General features: G+C 44.9%; 1 protein-coding gene across 1 annotated transcript in view; it reads left to right on the top strand.

Annotated features, from left to right (window-relative positions):
* Positions 1-1,235: 1,235 nt before the first annotated feature.
* Positions 1,236-20,199, top strand: part of KLHL6 (kelch like family member 6) — a 58,888-nt gene continuing 39,924 nt past the window's right edge. Inside the window, exon 1 of the mRNA XM_007112625.4 lies at positions 1,236-1,528. Coding sequence (XP_007112687.1) covers positions 1,236-1,528 — 293 coding nt within the window. The remainder of the gene's footprint in view (positions 1,529-20,199) is intronic.

Genomic DNA, 20,199 nt, shown 5'->3' with positions numbered 1-20,199 from the left:
ACTGGGACTGCGGGAGAGGCTTCAGTCACCACTGACAAGGACAGAGAATTGGGATCCTGCTGATCAGGAAGACTGGCAGTGCTCCCCACCGCTAGAAGGGGAATGAGAGCAGGAGCCGACAGCAGAAGCCGCTTTGGTGAGGCGCCAGCCACTGGGGCAGCCATAGTGGGCAAGCCCAGCAGTTCTCTCTGTGGCAGACAAGGGACCAGGGCCAATACGATATTACAGCTCTGGTAGCCTCGTGGTGGTGGAAGAAACAGGGGCTTTAGAGGCAAGAACTGGGCCCTGCCACTCAGTTTCCTTAGCTATAAAATGAGGAAAGTCATGTTAGTGCCACTGGGTTGTTATAAGCATTAAAATACCTTAACTCCTATACATTTCCTAGGATATAGCAGGAGTTTAATAAAAGACAGTTATTTCTATTTAATGGAGACCTGCAGAGGCAATGAAAAGACTTCATGATCCACTACTAGATGCATGACCAATAGATGCTGGGTGAGGTCAGGCCAATTTGAGACTTCCTAGGGCAATCTGGTGTCGACCTACCCTGATTGGTCTTCTAAGAGAAAAGAACCTGGGGATGGAGTTTCTGGAGACCATTTCTTCTCTGCCCCCAGAGGCATATCTAAAACAATAGACATTTTGAGGGGAAGGGGAACATTCATATTTGCCATGACATTGTTTTCCCCTGAGCAGGGAGGAAGACAAAGACAGGTGACATGCAGAGCTGATAGAAATGAGAATGCCAAAGCTAAGTGGGTTTTCCAAGGTTCCCGAGGGACTGGTCTGGAGCACATCATGGGGTCTCAGACTCCTGGGAGGAAGGAGGAGGAGAATTTGGAATGTCCCCTGTCCATCCCATCATTGACACCTTGGGATACAGAAGCACCAGAAGTATGAATGTAATAACCAGAACCAGAGGCTTCCTGCTCACGGATGTGAGGGGGGGAGGTGGACTGAAATAGCCACACAGCACTAATAGCAGACTCTGACAAGCCACTCCTTTTCACTGGAGCCCCTTCCTACACAGCCTTCTAAGTAATTTCTAAGCTTGTGATGATTACAGAAAGAAGAAGAATAGAAGTTACTGGCGTTTGTAGTAACAGGATGAGAAAGTGCAAGACTTCCTGTTATGTGTGTGTGACAGCTGGTGATAAGTGGAGGGCCCTGCACAGGAAATCCGCTCAGCTTCTGCAATGTGACCTGCCTGAAACTTGGGCACTTCTTCAGTCTGCATGTTGATGGCAGGACAAAGGGGCACCTGGACCATGGACAACGTGGTAGAGAAGAGTTTGGAAGGGCCCCTGGCACCTTCTACAGATGAGCCCTCCCAGAAAAGGGGAGACCTGGTAGAAATCTTAAATGGGGATAAGGTAAAATTTGACGACACTGGACTGTCCTTAATTCTGCAGAATGGCCTGGAGACCCTCCGAGTGGAAAATGCTCTGACAGATGTCATCTTGTGTGTGGACATTCAGGAATTCTCCTGCCACCGCGTGGTGCTTGCCGCGGCCAGCAACTATTTCAGGTCAGCACGCCTAGACCAGAGTCAAATTGGGTGCAGGTCATCAGGGAAATCTGTATTGATGTGAGACCCCAGTGTAACTAGTTGGCTGTTGCATTTACGGTTTGTATATTTATTTCTGTTTGTGTGTCTATTCAAGATTCAAAAACGGAAGCTATTAAACTTTAAAGTTTAGAATTTAAGTCATATTAAGAGAGCTTGCATCATTTAAAGTTAATGTTTATACATTATGGTGAACCTTAATGTGTATATGTCTTTGTTCCAGAGGGTGGAAAATTACTGAAGTTATGGGGATTTTCCCCCCACCACCTGACTAGTGTGTTGGAAACATAATGCTGTTTTTGTTCACCAATAGATGTAGAGAAAACAGTGTGGCCACTCAAAGTTATCCAATGATCTGCTGAAAATTAGAGGCTTCTGTTTAAGTGCAGTGAGTGGGTAGGAAGGGAAAGCAGTTACAAAGGTGCTTTGGAAGTGAGAGGCCACTAGTCACAACAAATTCAAGGGATCTGGGTTCCATCCCTCTCTGCCCCTTCCTGAGCCTGTGACTTGAGGCAAATCACTTAATGCTCTGAGTTTCTGTTTCGTCATCTGTAAGATGGGGACAATAATGCTTACCTCTCAGGATTATTGTGATAATTAAAGATGAGAGGGAAAAGAGTCTCACATAGTGCCTAGCGTCTCGTAGATGCTCAATATATCTCTGTTGAAATTCCTCGCCTCATTCTGCTTAGTTCAGCTAAGAGCTGTGTATTGGGCAAAAGCTTGGGGGTGGGAATGTGGGAGAATCAGGAACCCAGTGAATTCCGCTGGATCCAGAGTTCTCCAGATCGATGTAGACATGGTGGGAACCAGACCCCAAGGGAAATGTGGAAGCAAAAGGTATTTGGAGAACTTGAAAAAGAAATACTCTTGTAATTCTTCTTAATAAGATTCTTCTTAACTCTTTGTTCTGGCTGAGGAAATTAAAAACTATTTACCTATGTAAATATCATGGAAGGTATTTTATTTTTTCATTTTTTGATATGCTTAGGGGAAAATCTTTGGAATTCAAAAAGCAAGGTCGACAGGTTGTTGTGGGACTGATTAGGTCCCGTATGTATATGAGGCAAGAGGATATATGGGTTTGTAGGAAGCAGGGCCTGCTATATGCCAGACAGACAGTTATCTGATTTTATTTTTGCAACAGCATGATGAAGGTGGCTGATATGCCCTTTTACAGATGAGGAAATGAAAACCCAACATTACATATCTAGTCATTGCTGGAGCAAGGATTGGGCACATTCTAGAAATTTTTGTTTTTATTGCAGTACAAACTGCCCCTAGATTGGAGGCTTTATTCCACAAGAAGTATATAAAAGGTAAAGTGTAGGCATGGCCATAACACTGGGTTGACATAGATAAACACATTATTCACTCTACCAATATTGATCATATGATTTCACATTGATCACAACCCCTTTCAGAAATGAATGAGAGTCAACTTAGCTGATGTGCTGAGCACTCACTTTCAGGTTTAATTTTTTTGTTTTGGGTCACTAGAAACTGCTATTATAAAATATATACCCGATTAGCAATTTCATTAGCTGCTTGACCTGGCTATGAAACAGGACCGCTGGCTGTGTGCTCTTGAGTACATCAATGCTTTCTCCAGTCCTGGGGTTTCTCAGTCTAAATAGAAGGTGTTTGGGCCCAGGTCCTTCCAACCCTGCTGATGTAGGGTGCTTAGGGAAAGTGTGTGCCAGCCCCAGAGGCAGCAACGGGCAACGAGAAGTTGGAGGCAGCCATGCGGTACACGTGTCTGCCTGTGGATGAAGAGTCTCTTCCCAAATTGCGTGGTTATGAAGGGAAATTCCTTCCATTCTCTTTTGATTCTTATTTTGGTATTTCCAAGGTGACTGTCCTCCTATAATGACCACAGTCCTGGAGACGGGATTCATTCATTTCATTTTTGTTTCTACTATTAAAAATAACTTCTGTTGTTGAACACTTATTGTGGGCCAGGCCCTGTGCCACCTGTGCCACATACACTGTCTCACTTAATCCTCATGACAACCCCCCTGAGGTGGGGAGTTGTCTCCCCATTTCCAGATGAGGAACCAAAACTTGGAGTGTCTCAGTTAACGCAGTGCCCAAGCGAGATTTGGACCTAGGACTGACAGTAAGTCTGACATTGCCTCACCGCCTGTCCTGCTTTGTTTCTAAGGTTTTGAAAAGGGTTGGTAGCCAAGTTCCTCTTATGTTCAGACTTTGAAAGGGCAAAGAGTCTGCTCTGTCTGAGAAGCTTCTGACATAGCCCTCTGTGCTCTGGAGGGCCTCAGGCTGGTTGTAAAATTATGTAGGGTTTTTTTTCTTTATTCATTGAGAACATAAATATTTTCCACTAAGTGATTGAACCATAGTTTATTTAACCAATCCTCTATTGATAGACATTTGGATTGTTTCGAATTTTTTGCTATTATAAACAATGTTATAATAAATAATCTTATACGTCATTTCATATGCATTCAGGAGTGTCTGGGGGTGCATTTCTAGAAGAGGATTTGCTGTGTCAAAGAGAAATGTATCTGCGGTTTTAATGGATATTGCCAGATTCTTCTTAATAGGGGTTCAATAATTTTGCAATCCCCATGGCCTTGCCAAAAGAGGATGGCATCTAATTTTGGGGTTTTTCCCAATCTGATAGATGAGAAACAGTATCTCAGGTTAGTTTTAATTTGTATTTCTCTTATTTTTTATAAGGTCAAACATCTTTTCATATGTTTAAGGGTCATCTGCAGTTCTATTTCTATGAACTCTCATTTCATAGCCTTTGGAACTTTCATTTATATCTTTTTAAATCAAAATTAATTTTTATCAAAGTACTATGTGCAAATAGTTAACAAAGAGTCAAATAGAATTTAAAGGCTTATAATGAAAACCAAAAATTCCTCCACCCTTCAGTCTTGGTCACTAGAGCCCACCATTTTCAAAATTTAGCTGTTTCAGTTTCGTCTGGTATTATATTTATATTTCTACAAAATACTCTTATACTGCTCTTTCTTCATTTCTCAGAATGATGTTAATGATCTAAATGATGTTAGACATCATTTATTAATTTTCTAGTAGGTCTGATAAGGATTTAACACTTATATGTAACTCCCTTCCCTTCCCTATCATCTCTCAATATAATGTTATCACATTTTTGATACATTTGGATTAAGAGTTTACATTATATCTATGAAAACATTGTTTCCTGTTGAGCCAAATTGTGTTTTATGATTACATTTTCTTTCTTGTAAACCTTCTTGTCTTTCCTGAAGTTAATAACTCACTTTTTTTTCCATTTGCTTAGTTTTCGGGGTATCTTTTGCTCACAGCCTCTCCACAGTGATCTTTCATGTGGTCCAAATGCATCAGAGGATCTACCACTTCTTTATCTTATCACTTCCATTACCCTATACAGCTTCTCTGAACCAGCTGCCCAGCTGTTGTCTAGCTGCATATGTAACCACGGTGGCTGTAAATAGGAACTATATTAGTAACTCAGACAATGTAGTTCCCTTTGGGAGCCTATTTAAAAGTCTGCAATGGAATGAGGAATCTGGGAAAACACGTAGAGTTGAGGCTGAGAAAAGGGTGAGGGAGAATAAAGCTTAGATAAATCGAGGGAAGCACAGATTTAACATTTATAATAATATTTTTTAAAAGTTTATAAGATTACTAGTGTCTTTTATAAGATTGCTCCAAAGCTGCCATTTGTGTTTTGTCTCTGGACAGGTCCCCAGATCAAAGTCATTAGAAGGGCTTGTGCATCCTGCATACAGGGCCCCATTTCCCAAATGATCTCCATTTAAGCCAGTGGTTCTGTCCATTTGCAGGCGAGCAACTCACTGCAGAATATGGCACATTCTGATGTTGACCCATGAGGGCAACCATGCTGTGATTCCAAGGGTTGGCAGGGGAAGGGGGTAGTGCTGATGTAGGGAGGGGTCATCAGGCTACTCAGTCCTACGTGATGACTGGCTCTTCCTACATGAATATATAAGCTTCCAGGCTGCTGTCAACAGCAAGCTCCTTTGTTGCTGCTCCTTGGCCCCTGCCTTGCACCTCAGTACCTCAGTCTCTGGGTCTGGTTCCCTGAAGCTATGATAAAGGGACTTTAACCACTAGCTACAAAAATCAAGCACAAGGCCAGGAATGGGAAGGGTATTGTGGGCACAACCTATGAATAATTATTCTATATTAACCAATTACTAGATGGTAGAAGGGGGGCAAGAGGCTACTCATAATTTCTGCTTATATGTAATCCTTTGCATTTTCTCCATAATGACGTAAGATATCTAGAAAGGAGCCAGTAAGTGCAGGTGATAGAATAAACAAGGATGAGTTACAGCCATCTGGGTCTGGATTGAAAATCTGGCTAATGGCAAAAACACTGAGGATTGCTACTGCCACAGTGGGTACGGCTGATGAACTCAAATGGACTGATGATTGTATTTCTGGCATTGGGTTCTGTATTTTACACTTTAATACTGTCCTTTTGGCAGAACCAATATGGTGGTTAATATTTAAGTAGTATAGGTCTATAATCTCTTATCTGCAATTTCAAAATCCCCAGAGTGCTGCAAACGGAAAAGTTTTTCATAATTTATTAGATGGCCAAATCCACTGGAACCTCACTCATCTCCTCTTCTGAACTGAGAGGAGGCTACTTAGAGTCTTTATTATTTCACTTAGGACAACTATTCATATATTCACTGCTGAGGTGCTAATGTGTTCGATTAAGGAGTGCTGGAGGTACTATGTGGTATTCATGATATGGTAATAGCCAAACAATTCTGTATGCCAAAGCACATCCAGCTGCAAGATTTTAGGGTAAGGGATTATGGAACTTTCTGATAAAGTTAATTTTCATTTTGGTATTGTTCTTCTATCTTTTGTCATCTGCATATTTTAATATACTTGTAACCATAGTTTATGTATAATTTGCATCTTGCTTTGCACCCTTTTTTCTTATAATTTTTCCCCCATAGTGCTCCATAGTTTTCATAACTACTATTTATTTATTTATATAGCTACCATTTTTAACAGAAGCATAATATGAAAATCATTCATCGTGAATATAGGTTGCTTCCAAAATTTTGTTTTCATAAAGTATGTAGTAATAAACACCTTGTATTAAGTACTTTTCACAGCTTGGAAAGTGGAAAGGCTAACATTTTTTTAGCATTCATTGCATGCCAGGAACTTTGTTGGATTCTTTTTCATTTCATTTAATCTTCACAATGTTGGCAATTAAATAACGACAAGTAGATAACATTGTCTCCATTTCACCCTCCAGAGAATTCACTTTGCTAGGAAGAACGGTTTCCCTATTGGGATCCAAATTGAAAACAGACCTCTCCACTGGGCAGAAATATGGCTGTTAGGACATTTCCTGTGCAAGACCATTAACTCCCCTTCCCTGCCATGCACTAGTGTGGTCTACATAAGCTGAAAATGAGGAGAAGATGTAAAAATTATTGCCTCTGTGTGCTTGCACACACATGCACAGGCAGGATATAGTAGGAACACTCACCCAGTTTGTGTCTGGGGGCTGAGCTGACAGATGATGGTAGCAAAGACCCAGCACGCCTTAGGGCACTGGCCTGGGTCAAGGGGCTAAGTGAGAAATAAGGAGGCAGGTCAGGATGTGAGGTGAAGAGACAGTATGCTTTCAAAGTATAGGACCTCAAGAACCTATGGGACATCATTGGGGCTGGAACCAATAACTGTTGATATAGTGGAAAGAACACTATCTTAAACTTCTGTCACTGGAATTTGAGTCCAGACCCTGCCCCTTCTTGGCTGTGCAAATGTTGGAGGAATCGTTTGGCTCCTCTGAGGCTCAGCACCATTATCAACAATACAGTGAGGCTGGGCTTCCCTGGTGGCGCAGTGGTTAAGAATCCACCTGCCAAGGCTAGGGGACACGGGTTCAAGCCCTGGTCCGGGAAGATCCCACATGCCTCGGAGCAACTAAGCCCACACGCCACAACTACTGAGCCCGCACACCTAGAACCCAAGCTCCGTAACAACCGCAACAAAGAGCAGCCCCCGCTCACCGCAACTAGAGAGAGCCCGCGTGCAGCAACGAAGACCCGATGCAGTCAAAAATAAGTAAATAAATTTATTTTAAAAACCCAAAAAACAATACAGTGAGGCTAATGATTTGTGTCTACCTATCCTGGTGGGTTATTGTGAAATACACATAATAAAACAGATTCACTCATAAATTTATTTGCCTAAACATTTTATGCATGGTAATAAGTCACATTTCTTAGTTCCAAGGAACAGAAATCAATTGGCTCTTTTGAGAAGGGGATGTAGGTAGGTAACTCACAGAATCCTCCAGAAGGCTGGAGTACCAAACTCAGAAAACAGACAGGAGCAAGGGAGGCGAGGCAGTGGCCAGGACCACAACCTAAAGCCGCCTAGAACCCTTGTGGGGAGGACCCCCTTGCTGCTGCAGGACCTTGAAGGCCAATGCTAGCACGGCTGTGGCCCCTGGCACTGCTGCCACTGCAGTCTCGGGAAACTGGAGGCTGCTGCTGCTGCTGCCTCTACCAGAACAGGTTTTCCTCTGTTCCTGCCTCTGCACCGCCAGCTCCCACTTCATAGCCTGGTGTTGGTTTAGCTGATTGGTCTGAGTTACACATGTTAGGGTATTAACTGTGACAAGCTGGAAAGTGAGCATCAGGCTTTGCAGCTTCTAGATAGGGAAGTGGCTTCTGCCACAAACTACATCTCATTCAGAGGGAGATTTGCCACACCTCAGGAGGGTTTCAGATGCTGGGCAACCAAAAATTGCCAAGGGTCCATTATATGCAGCGACTATGTGACAGGCCTGCATCAGAGGCAGAATAGGGCTTAAAGTAATATGAGATAAACAAGTATTGGGGAATTCCACTGCTCTTGTCACATATGCATCAGAGATAAGGATTCTGAGATCCTAGAAGACAAGAGGACAATTACTTGTACTTTCCTTCCTCCTCTCCCTCCAAATTGTGGGAGCCCTGGGCATACCTGTGAGAGTATATGGCATCATCCATCATATATGGACTAGAATCAGGCTGAAAGTGTGAGCTACCACTGCAGTAGCTGGCATTCAGCAGACACCCTGTAAATGTTTGACATGAATAAAAACTTGATATTCCTCCTGCAGGTTCTGTCACTAAGTGGCATCCTGGTCAGAGCAGGAAGTCCTCAAAGAGTTGGGAGGCCATTGCACAACTTTAGAAAAGGGAAGGATGATAAAGTGTGGTCACCATAGGAAAAATTAGAAGGAGCAGTGAGAACATCCAAATACTTCAGAGTGTTGTGGATTCAATAGGTCACTCATGTGACCATCTGGACACAGATGTGCTATGCCTACAAAGTGACTCCTGCAGACATTTCTTAGGATTGGAAGATGCTGGGCAGAGGTTGCTGCCTTAGGGCAGACGTGCAATCAGGTCTTTTGAATTTTCAATAAAATGTAAGCTCTATCGTCTCCACCCTGGTGTCTAGGGCATGTGGCTCTTCTTTCAATCAAGAACAGAAAAAAATATTCTTCTCCAGTTTTGAATAATGTTCCGTGCAGCATTCAACTAAAACACAACAGAGAAATACTTTCATCATTTACATCTTAAGTTCTGAGCTTTATCCCTGCATCAAGTACATGGATATGTAACAGTCTCTTTATGAAAATGCCTTTACAGAACTAAATTCTAATATAGTAAATGCCAAACAGTCCCTGAGAAGAGATGGCCAGATGCAGAACATCTGTGTTTTTGGTAAAACCTCCTTGGACCTCACCATCCATCTCATTGCTCAATGTTCCTGTATTAGTCAGCATTCTCTTGGTTGCAAGGGATAGGAACTCAAAGTCAAACCAGCTTAGGCAAAAGAGGAAGGTATTTGGCCACATAACCAAGGCATAGGAAGGGCCGGAATGTAGCAGAGCCCAGGAGGAAGAGGAACAAAGGCCTTGAATGCAGTCAGGGAGATTTCTTCCCACCCATTTGGCTTCTCTCTCTCAGGTAGGATTACTCAGGTGCACTTCTGCCTCATGATGGGGAATTTGCCTTTTGGCAGCTCTGAGACTCAATTCTCCCAGCTTTTGTTCTAGGGAGAAACTGAGAGGCTAGCTTCAGTTTGAAAGTCCCCAGGAAAGACTGATTGGCTCAGTTCCATTCAATTACCCAGTCCTAGACCAATCACTGTCAGGAACATAGGGCACAACGGTCAGCCCAGCTTAGCTCAGGAGTCTATTGTTAGATGAAGAGGTGAGTGTGTGTGTGTGTGTGTGTGTGTGACATAGAGAGAGAGAGAGATGTCTATAAAAAGGTGAGAGCTCCTACTTGAACCACATAGTTTGAGTGGGACCTGGGTGGGGAGAAGAGCATTTTCCAGAAAGAGGAGGGGGGGTACTGGACAAAAGGAAAAATAAATTTCCATTAAAGACGGATAACAGATCCTGGCTTACTTTTTAACTAGCCAACTTGTTATACTTCTGTATTTGCTTTGGCTGTCAGGAAGCTCAGTGCATTAGCTTTCCTTAGCCTAGGTTTCTGTGATATATTCTCCTCCTACTTTAATTCCTTAGTTCTTACCTTCTTATTTTTTGTTGTTACTGTTTTATTTTATAATACCTCTGCTGCTTTACTATAAGCCGTCTCAAGTTCTTTTGGAGAAGCCATTTCTGTATAAAGATAAATCGCTGTTACTATGAAAGAATATCATTTAGCCAACCTATATGTCCTCTGCCAGCTGTAAGGATTCTTTTATTCTTTTAGTACATGTAACTTTTATGGAAAGCTTCAAGGCCACAATAATTGCAGGAGTGCTGACACTGTTATGACTTTAAAACACAGTCAGGCACTTCCCTGGCGGTCCAGTAGTTAAGACTGCTTGCTTCCACTGCAGGGGTTATGGGTTCCATCCTTGTTGGGGAACTAAGATCCCGCATGCCATGCAGCCAAAAAAAAAACCTAACAAAAACCACACAATCAAACCAAAAGTTGCATCATAGCTTTTTCTGAGGAGACACTCAGGGATCTACAAAAATTAACGATCAGCAGCTTTGCATATAATGATCTAGGTCTAGGGTCAAGTAAGAGCTGATTGGCATTCAAGAGATCACGCCATGTAGAGCGAGCTCAGGCTTGCAGGGGGCTGGTGTTGGGGGAATTAGGGGAGGAGCAGATGCCTGGTGAATAATTCCAGAAAGGTGAGGTTGGTGGACACAGCACGCAAAAGAAACAGGACAAAGAGAATGGAGATGAGGAAATTCAGGAAAGTTCTCAAATGACTGGCAGTATCCTTAAAGCTCAGGATAGCAGGTTGGCTTGGCAGACGATGTCTATTTTACAGATGACCCCGAAGAAGGAGCGGGGGAGAATTCTTAGTAATTGCTGTGAAAAGCTGCACTCCTCCCACACTTCTTCGTGTACCACTAGTGATCTGTAGGCCTTTAACTGAGGAACACCAGATCATATAACCTCTCTTAAGGTGCAAATATCTGGGGGTTGGGGGCACAAAATAGTAAGCTTTCAGTACTATGGTGTTGAGTGGGTTTAGTGAAATTCCACCCACTTACCCATTCACGCATTCATTCAACCGGCACAAATGTATCAAGGCCAGGCACTGAGTGTACAAAGATGAATGAGTTATGGTTCTTGCTTGACTTCGAAATCACAATAAGTTGGAAGAGAGAGACAGGTAAATCAGTGTTTCAGTACTGGGTAATAAGGGATATGATAGAGCTCTGCTTATGGAAGGGGCATGAAATTGTTACCGACCCTTTAGAGTCGTGCCCCAACAAGGGTCCTCCTGCCTGGTGTCGCTCGTGCCCATAGAACGAGACCGAGTTTGGTTCTGAAGCAAAGGAAAGGTTTATTCTTTGATCAGAGAATGGAGAAGTGCCAGCTGTCACTCTAGAGCACACACTCTCCCGAGAGGCCGTGGGTGGGGCTGCTTTTATAAGGCTCTCCTCGGAGGAGAGGGTACCGAGTTCTCACTGGGCTGGCGCAGGTGCGCTGCTCTCACTACGAATTGCAGTTCAGGGCACACAGCGTCTCTGCACACGGCCCACCGCCCTCGTGAATTGCGGTGTTGAGCGCAGCGCTTCTGCTCACAGCCTAGGAGCTGAGGTGACCAGCCCGGTGCTTCTGCCCAGGGAACTCTAATCCAACGAGTTAGGTGCAAGGCCTCTGCACACGACCCCCTACAGGCAAACTAAGCACAAAAGAAGACGTTAGACCTTATCTTATCAGCTAGATTCCATCTTATTTTTCCCTGGGGACCCCAGTGGGCTTTGCCAGTGACAAAGTCAGACTGGAGAAAAAGCAGTCAGCGAAGGCTTCCTGGAGGAGGTGATATCTGAGCAGAGTTTTAAATGATGAGTAGGCATTGGGCCAAGGGGACCAAGAAAAGGGGAGAAAGGGAGCAGTGTTCCAGGCCAAAAAAAGCCACATCTGGGAAAGTATCATGCAGCGTAAGGACAGGGACCACAGGTAGAAGATTAAAGTTGGAGTGAAGAATATGTGTGGGCCAAGAAGGCCAAGAGAGATGGGCAGGGTAGGGTAGCATGAAAAGTTTGTTGGGTTAGGATGGAGAGTTTGAAATGTACCTTATAGGAAGTGGGAAGCCAGGGAAGAGTTTTTAATGAGGAGAGTGATCCAACCTCTCTGTTAACCCTTTGGATGGCGATGTAGAGGCTCTGATTATCTAGGGAGACCCTCAGATGGTTGCAGAAATTACAGGTAGAGGAAATGAGGTCGGAATTAAGGCTGAGGCAGTGGGGATGGGGAGACAGTCTCAAGTGACATTCTGAGTCCTCTCTAAGGGCCCTCAAGGCAGCCAGACAACAGAGAGCCAGACAGAAAGGAGGGGGGCAGCACTGGATGGTGAGAAGGGGAGGAAGAAATCAGGGCTGGGGGACTGGAAGACAAACTAAACTGGAAGACAAACCATACTTCTCTGAGCTTCAAGACTGGAAAGAGAAAGAGAAGGTAGTGTAATTTTACCAGTCCTCCACCCACCCGTGCTACCCCACTGTAGAGCAAAACCCGGAAACAGAACAAGTAATTTCTTTCTTTCTTTCTTTCTTTTTTAAAGATTTGTTTATTATTTATTTATTTATTTTCTTGATTTTTTTGGCTGCATCGGGTCTTAGTTGCGGCACGCAGGATCTTCATTGAGGCATGCTGATCTTTCGTTGCGGCGCATGGGCTCTCTGTTGTGGTGCGTGGACTTCTCTCTAGTTGCAGTGTGCGGGTTTTCTCTCTCTAGTTGTGGTGCGCGGGCTCCAGAGCATGTGGGCTCTGTAGTTTGCGGCACTTGGGCTCTAGTTGAGGCACACGAGCTCAGTAGCTGTGGTGTGCGGGCTTCTCTCTAGTTGTGGCGTGCGGGTTTCTTCTCTCTCTAGTTGTGATGCAGGCTCCAGAGCATGCGGGCTCTCTAGTTGAGGAGCACGGGCTCAGCAGTTGTGGCACGCGGGCTTAGTTGTCCCGAGGCATGTGGGATTTTAGTTCCCTGACCAGGGCTCAAACCCACGCCCCCTGCTTTGTAAGGTGGATTCTTTACCACTGGACCACCAGGGAAGTCCCATAACAAGTAATTTCAAAGTAATTCAAGCTCTGAACTTGTGTGTGTGTGTTTTTAACACTTTGAGGGAGACACACACCACAGCTATTAAAATCTGTTCCCCTCTCTTATCCACATCTCTGATCGCTGCTGGCCTTTAGGATATCTTTGTATGAATTTTTAAAAGTTCTGTCTGGTTGGACCAGTTAGAAATATGTGCTTCTTTCCCTGGGGACTGTTGCTGTCCACATCTGGGCTCAGGACTTGGTGAGTGCAGATGGATGTCAGCCCCAACTCTGGCCCCGTCTGGGCAGCCCTAAGGGTAGCCCAGCCTGAGGTAACTCCTCCTTTGCCTCTTGCTTCAAAACTCCTCTTCATCCCCAGCTAGAAGATCTCCTTTCGCCCTCCCACTTTCCTCTGGATTCTGTATCATAAAAGCCCAAAGAACAGGCTTAGCAGTCCGGATTCCTCTGTGGCACCTGGTGGTGGGAGAAGTCTGGAACACATATATGATCATCTTTTCCCTGTTACAGGAGGGTTAACTTTTAGGACTGGGGAAGCCTCAACATTTGAATACCTTGGGGTGAGGACTGGGACCAGTTCGCATGTTTTTAAGTGGTGAGAGCCAGGGAACGCTCAGAAAAATCTCTAAGCAGAGGTTGATCCTTGATTTCTGGATAATGACATGGAGGCCATAAGGAAACCAACGTGGGGTACTGGGGGGTGGGGGGTGTTGAGATGGAAACTGTTTGGAAAAAGAGAGTGACAAGGAGCCTCCAGGGCAACAGCCTAGTCAGGATGCGGCAGTGGGTAGTAAGCACAAATGTTCACTCTCCTCCCAGACCAAGGGAAGTGAGAATCAGAGCAGACCTCACTGAAGAGGGTTGTGAGGGAAGCAGTGTTTCGTTAGCAGAAGCCAGGTTTCACCTTTGGGCAAGGAAGTGGAAGATGTGCAAAAGCAAATTAAGGTGAAGAACAACCACGATGTTTTGTAATGTAAAATCTCGAGTAGGAAGGCTTAGGATAAACACCATGGGCTTGGGGTTCTGATTTAGAGAATCACTGGAAAATATAGTTCTTCACACACATACTTTGCTCCAATCAATTGGTCTTGGAGGTCCTTATTATTTATTCTCATGGCAGTTAGAGGAGAAATGTGGGTTTGGAGACAAGGGGAGTCCACTTGGCTTACAGGAGCAAGTATAGGACTGAGCTGCATGTGTAGCTTCTTTTTCATCCATCCATCCAACAAATATTGAGTGCCTACTATGGGCCAGTAAATAAGAAGTGAAAGAGAAATAAAATCCAACCCTTGCCATTAAGATCCTCATGAATCTAATAGAGGGAAAAGACACATTAAAAATAGGCCCTAGAGAGTGTACATGGAGAGTCCTGTCTGCAGCCCAAAGGTGTTGATGTAAACAGAGGCACATGTTGGAAACTGCTAGCTATTGATACATCATGGGATGGGGAAGTGGGTGCACAGATCAGACTGTGAAGAGCCTTGTATAGCAATGTTGAGAGTACTTTAACATTTCTTTTTCTGGGCACTTTTTATTTAGTCTTCTTTAGCATTTGGTCCCATTTTTTATTCAGGATTTCTCTTGTCCAATTGTGTCGGTCAGGACTGTGCATTGCAAATGGCAGATATTCAGGGCTTCCCTGGTGGCGCAGTGGTTGAGAGTCCGCCTGCCGATTCAAGGACACGGGTTCGTGCCCCGGTCTGGGAGGATCCCACGTGTCGCGGAGCGGCTGGGCCCGTGAGCCATGGCCGCTGAGCCTGCGCGTCCGGAACCTGTGCTCCGCAACGGGAGAGGCCACAATAGTGAGAAGCCCGCATACCGTAAAAAAAAAAAAAAGGCAGATATTCAGTTCAAATTGGTTCAAGCATATAAAAAAAGAATTTATTTGCTCACGTGATTTAAAAGTCCAGTGGTATTGGTTTCAGGGTTAGCTGGATCATTGTGCTCATATAATGTCATCAGGGCTCAGTTTCAGAGTCTGTCTCTTGTCTCTCCTTTGTGTTGGTCTCTCTCTCAGGGGGGTCTTCACACATGGAAGCAAGAAGGTCTCCAGCAGCTCTGAACTTTTATTTCTCTCAGCTCAGCAACTGCAGTGGGAAGAGAGCTTCTCTTTCCCAATAATTCCAGAGAAAGTTCTGGAATTGGTTTCAATTGGACTGGCTTCTTCCTATGCCCATCTGTGACCCAATCACTGTGGCTTGGGAGACATCCTACCAGACTGGTATTGGAGGAGGGGTCATTCCCCAAAGGAAAATCTGGTTCCTCCTCCTAAAGTGATTAGGAATGATGTTGGGCAGCCCAAACAAGAACTTCCCATTGTATCTTTGTGGCTGAATCATTGCTGAATTCTGGCCACAAGCATTTGCTGTGACTGATGTTGATCCTGCCTGACCTTGCAGGTCAATACAAGCCCTTCTTTCTGTCACAAATTTGGTTGGGCTGAGGCCATCCATGGCATGCAGAGGCCTCAGCAATGGTCCAGTAGGGCTGAGAGGGACTCTGATTCTGTAGAAACATGGCTGGCATTCTGGTCCCCTAGGGGTACATGTTCAGTATCCTTGAGGAATGGTGAACTTGGGCAAGGAGCTTAGTAGAGGCAGTTCTTTTGAGGTCTGATGATGTTTAGAGTCAGGTGGGGGCAGCTCTGGGGTTCCAGCTCATCTGTCAGCTTGGAGCAAATACTGAGCCAGCAGCTGTGAATTCAGGGAGCTTACTCCAGGCCCCAGAGAGAGAAAACAAAGTGCTGTTAGTCATGTCTCTGGAGTGGAAAGAGAGATGCCCATGAACCTCCCAATCCTTCTCTGAAGTCATCCCTCCAGTTGTGTGAGATTTACATGTGCTCAGCAGATAAGAACAGGGAATTGTGCACTGTTTGTGACTAATAGGGTTTTGCCACCACATCCTGTTTCAGAACTACTAGATCTAGTGAAATGTGTTACTTGAATATAAGCTGCAGGGGCTCTGTATAAACAGCTAAGTTAGAGAAAGACTTAAGAGGCCAAGACAAGACCTGCTTCCATCTAAAACCCCACCAGGTTGGGAAGTGGAAGAGGAGTACTACCCCCATCCCCACTTCCAATTTGGGGGCCAGCCCTAGGCCTCATGGAATTCTAGGAGGGCTGGATCTCAGAAGATGAGAATCTACAGGGAGGGAATACTTCCAAGGACAAGTCTGTCCCAGAACCACAGCCAGTTATTTCCTCGACCTGGACCTTTGTCCAATCTCCTCATTCTCAGGGTGAGCCAAGGGGAGCTGGGTTGGAAAGTGAGGTGACCTCTCTCTAGGGCATTGGTTCTTAAACTTTGGTTTGCAAAACAATTATGGGTGGGGGCCGGGTGAGCCAAATAACGTTCATATTCCCACTGCCAGAGATTTTGATTCAGTAGGTCTAGGGTGGGTGAGGTTCAGAATTCTGCATTCTTAGCAAACACCCCAGGAATTCTGATGCAAGCTGTCCATGGAATACACTTTGAGACCCACTGTCCTTGAGGCTGGAGTGTCTGCAGGCCAAGGATGTGGGCAGGACTCATGTGTTGGGACAGGGTCTACATGGTAGGGCTTAGGGAACAGCTTGAGGTCAGAAACTTGGCTGAGCCAAATGTCTACATACATCTTTTGTTTAGGAAATGGCAGGTAGAAGGTTTGGTGTCTTCAGCTTAGAGGTGCTGGTGTACTATAGTGAAGTCATCCCTTGCTAGGTCACCCTTGCATCTGCTGACTCCCTGCTTCCTTTGGAGTGGAAACCCCTTTGATTGGCCATATTGGGTTTATATCCAATAATCCTTTCTTAACAATATAATGTTCATTGAGCAGCACATGATTACTAATTTTAAAATATTTTTAGCCAATTTATACATATAGACATATAACCTTAAGTAGAATTTAACTCAGTTTGCAACCAGTGTTAGAGCTATTTCCAAACCCTGAATACCTCACTGATGCAGAAGAGCTAGCTCCTGCTCTGAATGAGTTGGCGAAGGGATTAGAAGATGAACAGAGCAGGGGTCAGCATGGGTGGAGCTGGTCTAAGAATGAGAGAGTGGGGGTGGTGGAGGTGAATATTTGTTTATAGGACTGTGATTGGGGTTATAGGTTCAGGAAGCAGGAAGTTCAGTGGCAGGTGTGGAGGCCTGGGGAGGGGGTGGGCCATAGCGAAGCTGGGCTGTTGAAAAATCCTGAGTGGACGACATTTAGGAACTGTCGGAGCATCAAGAACTCATTGAATTTGTGAGTGGAAAGTTCTGGTGTGGGTGTGTCCTCTTTAAGCTCCAGGCCCTAGACTCAGGGGTGTGCTGGGAGTTCTCTACGGGCAGCCTCTTCAGCCTCATCCTTCAGAGAGTGTTCGATAATTCTTGGAGGTGCAGATTCCTGTCAAAAGCAAACATACGAGGGCTAGAAGCACAAGCTCATTCATTCATTCATTCATTTATCCTCTCTCCAGATATTTACTGCGTCTCCACTAGGTTCCAGGCACTATTCTAGCCTCAGGGATATAGCGTTGAACATGGCACAACCCCTGCCCTCACTCAGCTCACATTCTAGCAGGGACACAATTATTAAACTTGCTAACAATAGATGTGTAATATAATTTCAGGTTGTTACAGGGTTATGAAGAAAAACGAAAGAGATGATGTTAGGAAGTGACTGTTTTAGACCGAGCCTCAGGGATGGTCACCCTGAGGAGGGGACGTCTGAGTAGAGACCTGAATGAAGTCAGGAGTGAGGTTGGCAGAGCTTGGTGGGGAGCAAACCCCAGGCAGAGTGATGGGGCCATGGCCTGACTTCATTCCGGGAGACTTTTGGGCCCATGGCTGTCTTCATGGCTATTGTGGGAGAAGAGCTCTATTTCGGGATTGGCACTGACTCACTGCTGAAGTATTAGGCAACTGACTCCCTACTCTGAGATTATTTCTAACTGTAAAAAGAGGATCTTCATAGCCACCTCTGTTTTACAAGAATCTCATGAGACTTGGTCAGTGTCTGTCTAGAAAATATTGTTATTACACAAAAATTTTATTTACCTCCTGTAAAAGCTAAGGGGGAAATGGTTAGTAACTAACCCAGCTGTGCTCTCGGGGAGCAAAATGTGGTCTGGTTCACTCAGTGCTGACACTTAGTTTGACCCCCTAAAGATGGCTTTGAATTACTGCTGATTTTCTTGATTTTAGTGCACTGGTGAGCTCCAGATTAAGAGCCCAAAGTCCTAGGTTCTGGTCCCCATTCTATTGCCGACGACCAGTAGGGTCCTAGGCAATTCACTTAACTTTTACCTCAGTCTATCACCTATAAAATGGGTATAATAATCAAAAGAGATGATGCTGTTTACGCTACAAAGGCTATACACATAAATGTGAGCGATTACTGTTATTAAAGTGGAAACCTAGGGATGGCCCATTTTGCCCAGGGGGTCCCAACTTTGCTAAAGTGTATCCATGGATCTCCTGGAGAGCAGCAGGAGGCCTAGGAGTTTGGTCTATGAGAAATATGTAGTTTTCTCCTTAGTTTCACGTTATCTGTGTTCAGCACGGAGTCTGGGGCCCAGGAGAGTTTATTTAGGTGGCAGAAAATCAGTGAAAAAGTCTCAGAGGAAAGCAGAGAAATGCTGGGACTTTGGGACCCAAACCAGGACAAAAAAGCCCCAGAGGAAGGACAGTCTTTGGAGCACTTCCTTTCCTCTCTCACCCATGAACATTTATTGAGCTCCTACTGTGCGCCCACACCATGCTAATGACTCTAAGGCAGTTTGTGAGCAGCCCTAGCCCTAACTCTGTGCTGAATGGGTGGTGCACAGCCGTGCAGGGACCTGCCTGGACCAAGCCCAATGCTGGCAGTTCCCGGCTTGTGAGTCAGAGTGCGGTCGGCTGCCTGTTCCCAGTATCTCCCACAGCCTGCCGAGATTCCTCTGACCTGGTCTGAGATGCCTTCCCTTAGTGAGTGCTGGGTATTGTTCCAGCCACTTGGTGAGTGGTAATTATCTTATTCTTCCCAGCAGCTCACTGGGGTCAGGACTATTGTTATATCATTCCACAGAAGAGGAAACTGAGGTTTGCTCCCTTGTACAAAGTCACGTGGTGAGTTAGCGTCAGAGCCTAGAGAGCCCAGCCCCTCCACCTTCAAAAGCCAGCACTGCAGCTCTTCTTCCCACCCTCCTCTAGGCTCCTGGAATCACGCTGCTTGTGCACATGCACACCCACACACATCAAAACCCAGAAGGGCCTGAGAATTTACCTACTCCTGGGGTGGGCTGTAACTAAGACTGTCACAGGGTGCTGGAGTATCACAGCCCAGCTTCTTTGCCTCTTTTTGGGACAATTCTAGAATGTATTCTCCAGAGGTCCCTTGCAGGACTAGGCCAAAGTGACTTTCTGTATGACTTCTGTCTTGGTCTCGTCCCCTCCCTCATCTTGCTCCCCCATACCCCTAACACATCACTAGCTATTGAGGGTTGGCTTCAGGGGATTCCAGACACCCAGTTAAGTATTGGCTGAGCTGGGCCAGGATGTTATTCAGTGACTGATTCCAAGAGAATTCAGAAGCTGTGTCTAGCAGTGACAGCCTGATCAAGAGTCCAAATGATCCCAGAGATCCCAATAGTCATGTCACATGGGACCCCCAAAATACATAGGCTTCAGAAGAGCCCCTTGAAGTGCAAGGCATTGAATTAGACAATTTATATACCTATCTCATTTAATATTAAAACATCTCTACAGAAGACTTTTTCAGTTTTCATTAGAATGTTTGAGATCATGTAGATTCAACAAAATTCACCTTTTACTGATTTTAAAATCACATTTTAGGTGAAGGGGTACTTCTAAATTTCACTTTGGTAGGATTCCACTGATATGTTGCCTCAGTTACATGAAGCTGCATTTGACCCCATCATCACTGCCCACCCTCTCCTGCTAAATGTCCTATTACCCATATATTCATGTACACGACATTCATGTAGGTAACATTCACTTTACCCCCTGAGATGATTGCAGATCTGGGTGACCCAACAGCAGAGTTCAGGACTGATGCTCTGGAGCTGCGCTGCCTACTACAGTAGCCACTAGCCACGT

Source organism: Physeter macrocephalus, chromosome 1 (genome assembly GCF_002837175.3).
Source record: "Physeter macrocephalus isolate SW-GA chromosome 1, ASM283717v5, whole genome shotgun sequence".
Classification (NCBI taxonomy): Eukaryota; Metazoa; Chordata; class Mammalia; order Artiodactyla; family Physeteridae; genus Physeter; species Physeter macrocephalus.
The sequence above is the reverse complement of the archived record's forward strand: the minus strand, read 5'-3'. Positions and strand labels throughout refer to the sequence as shown.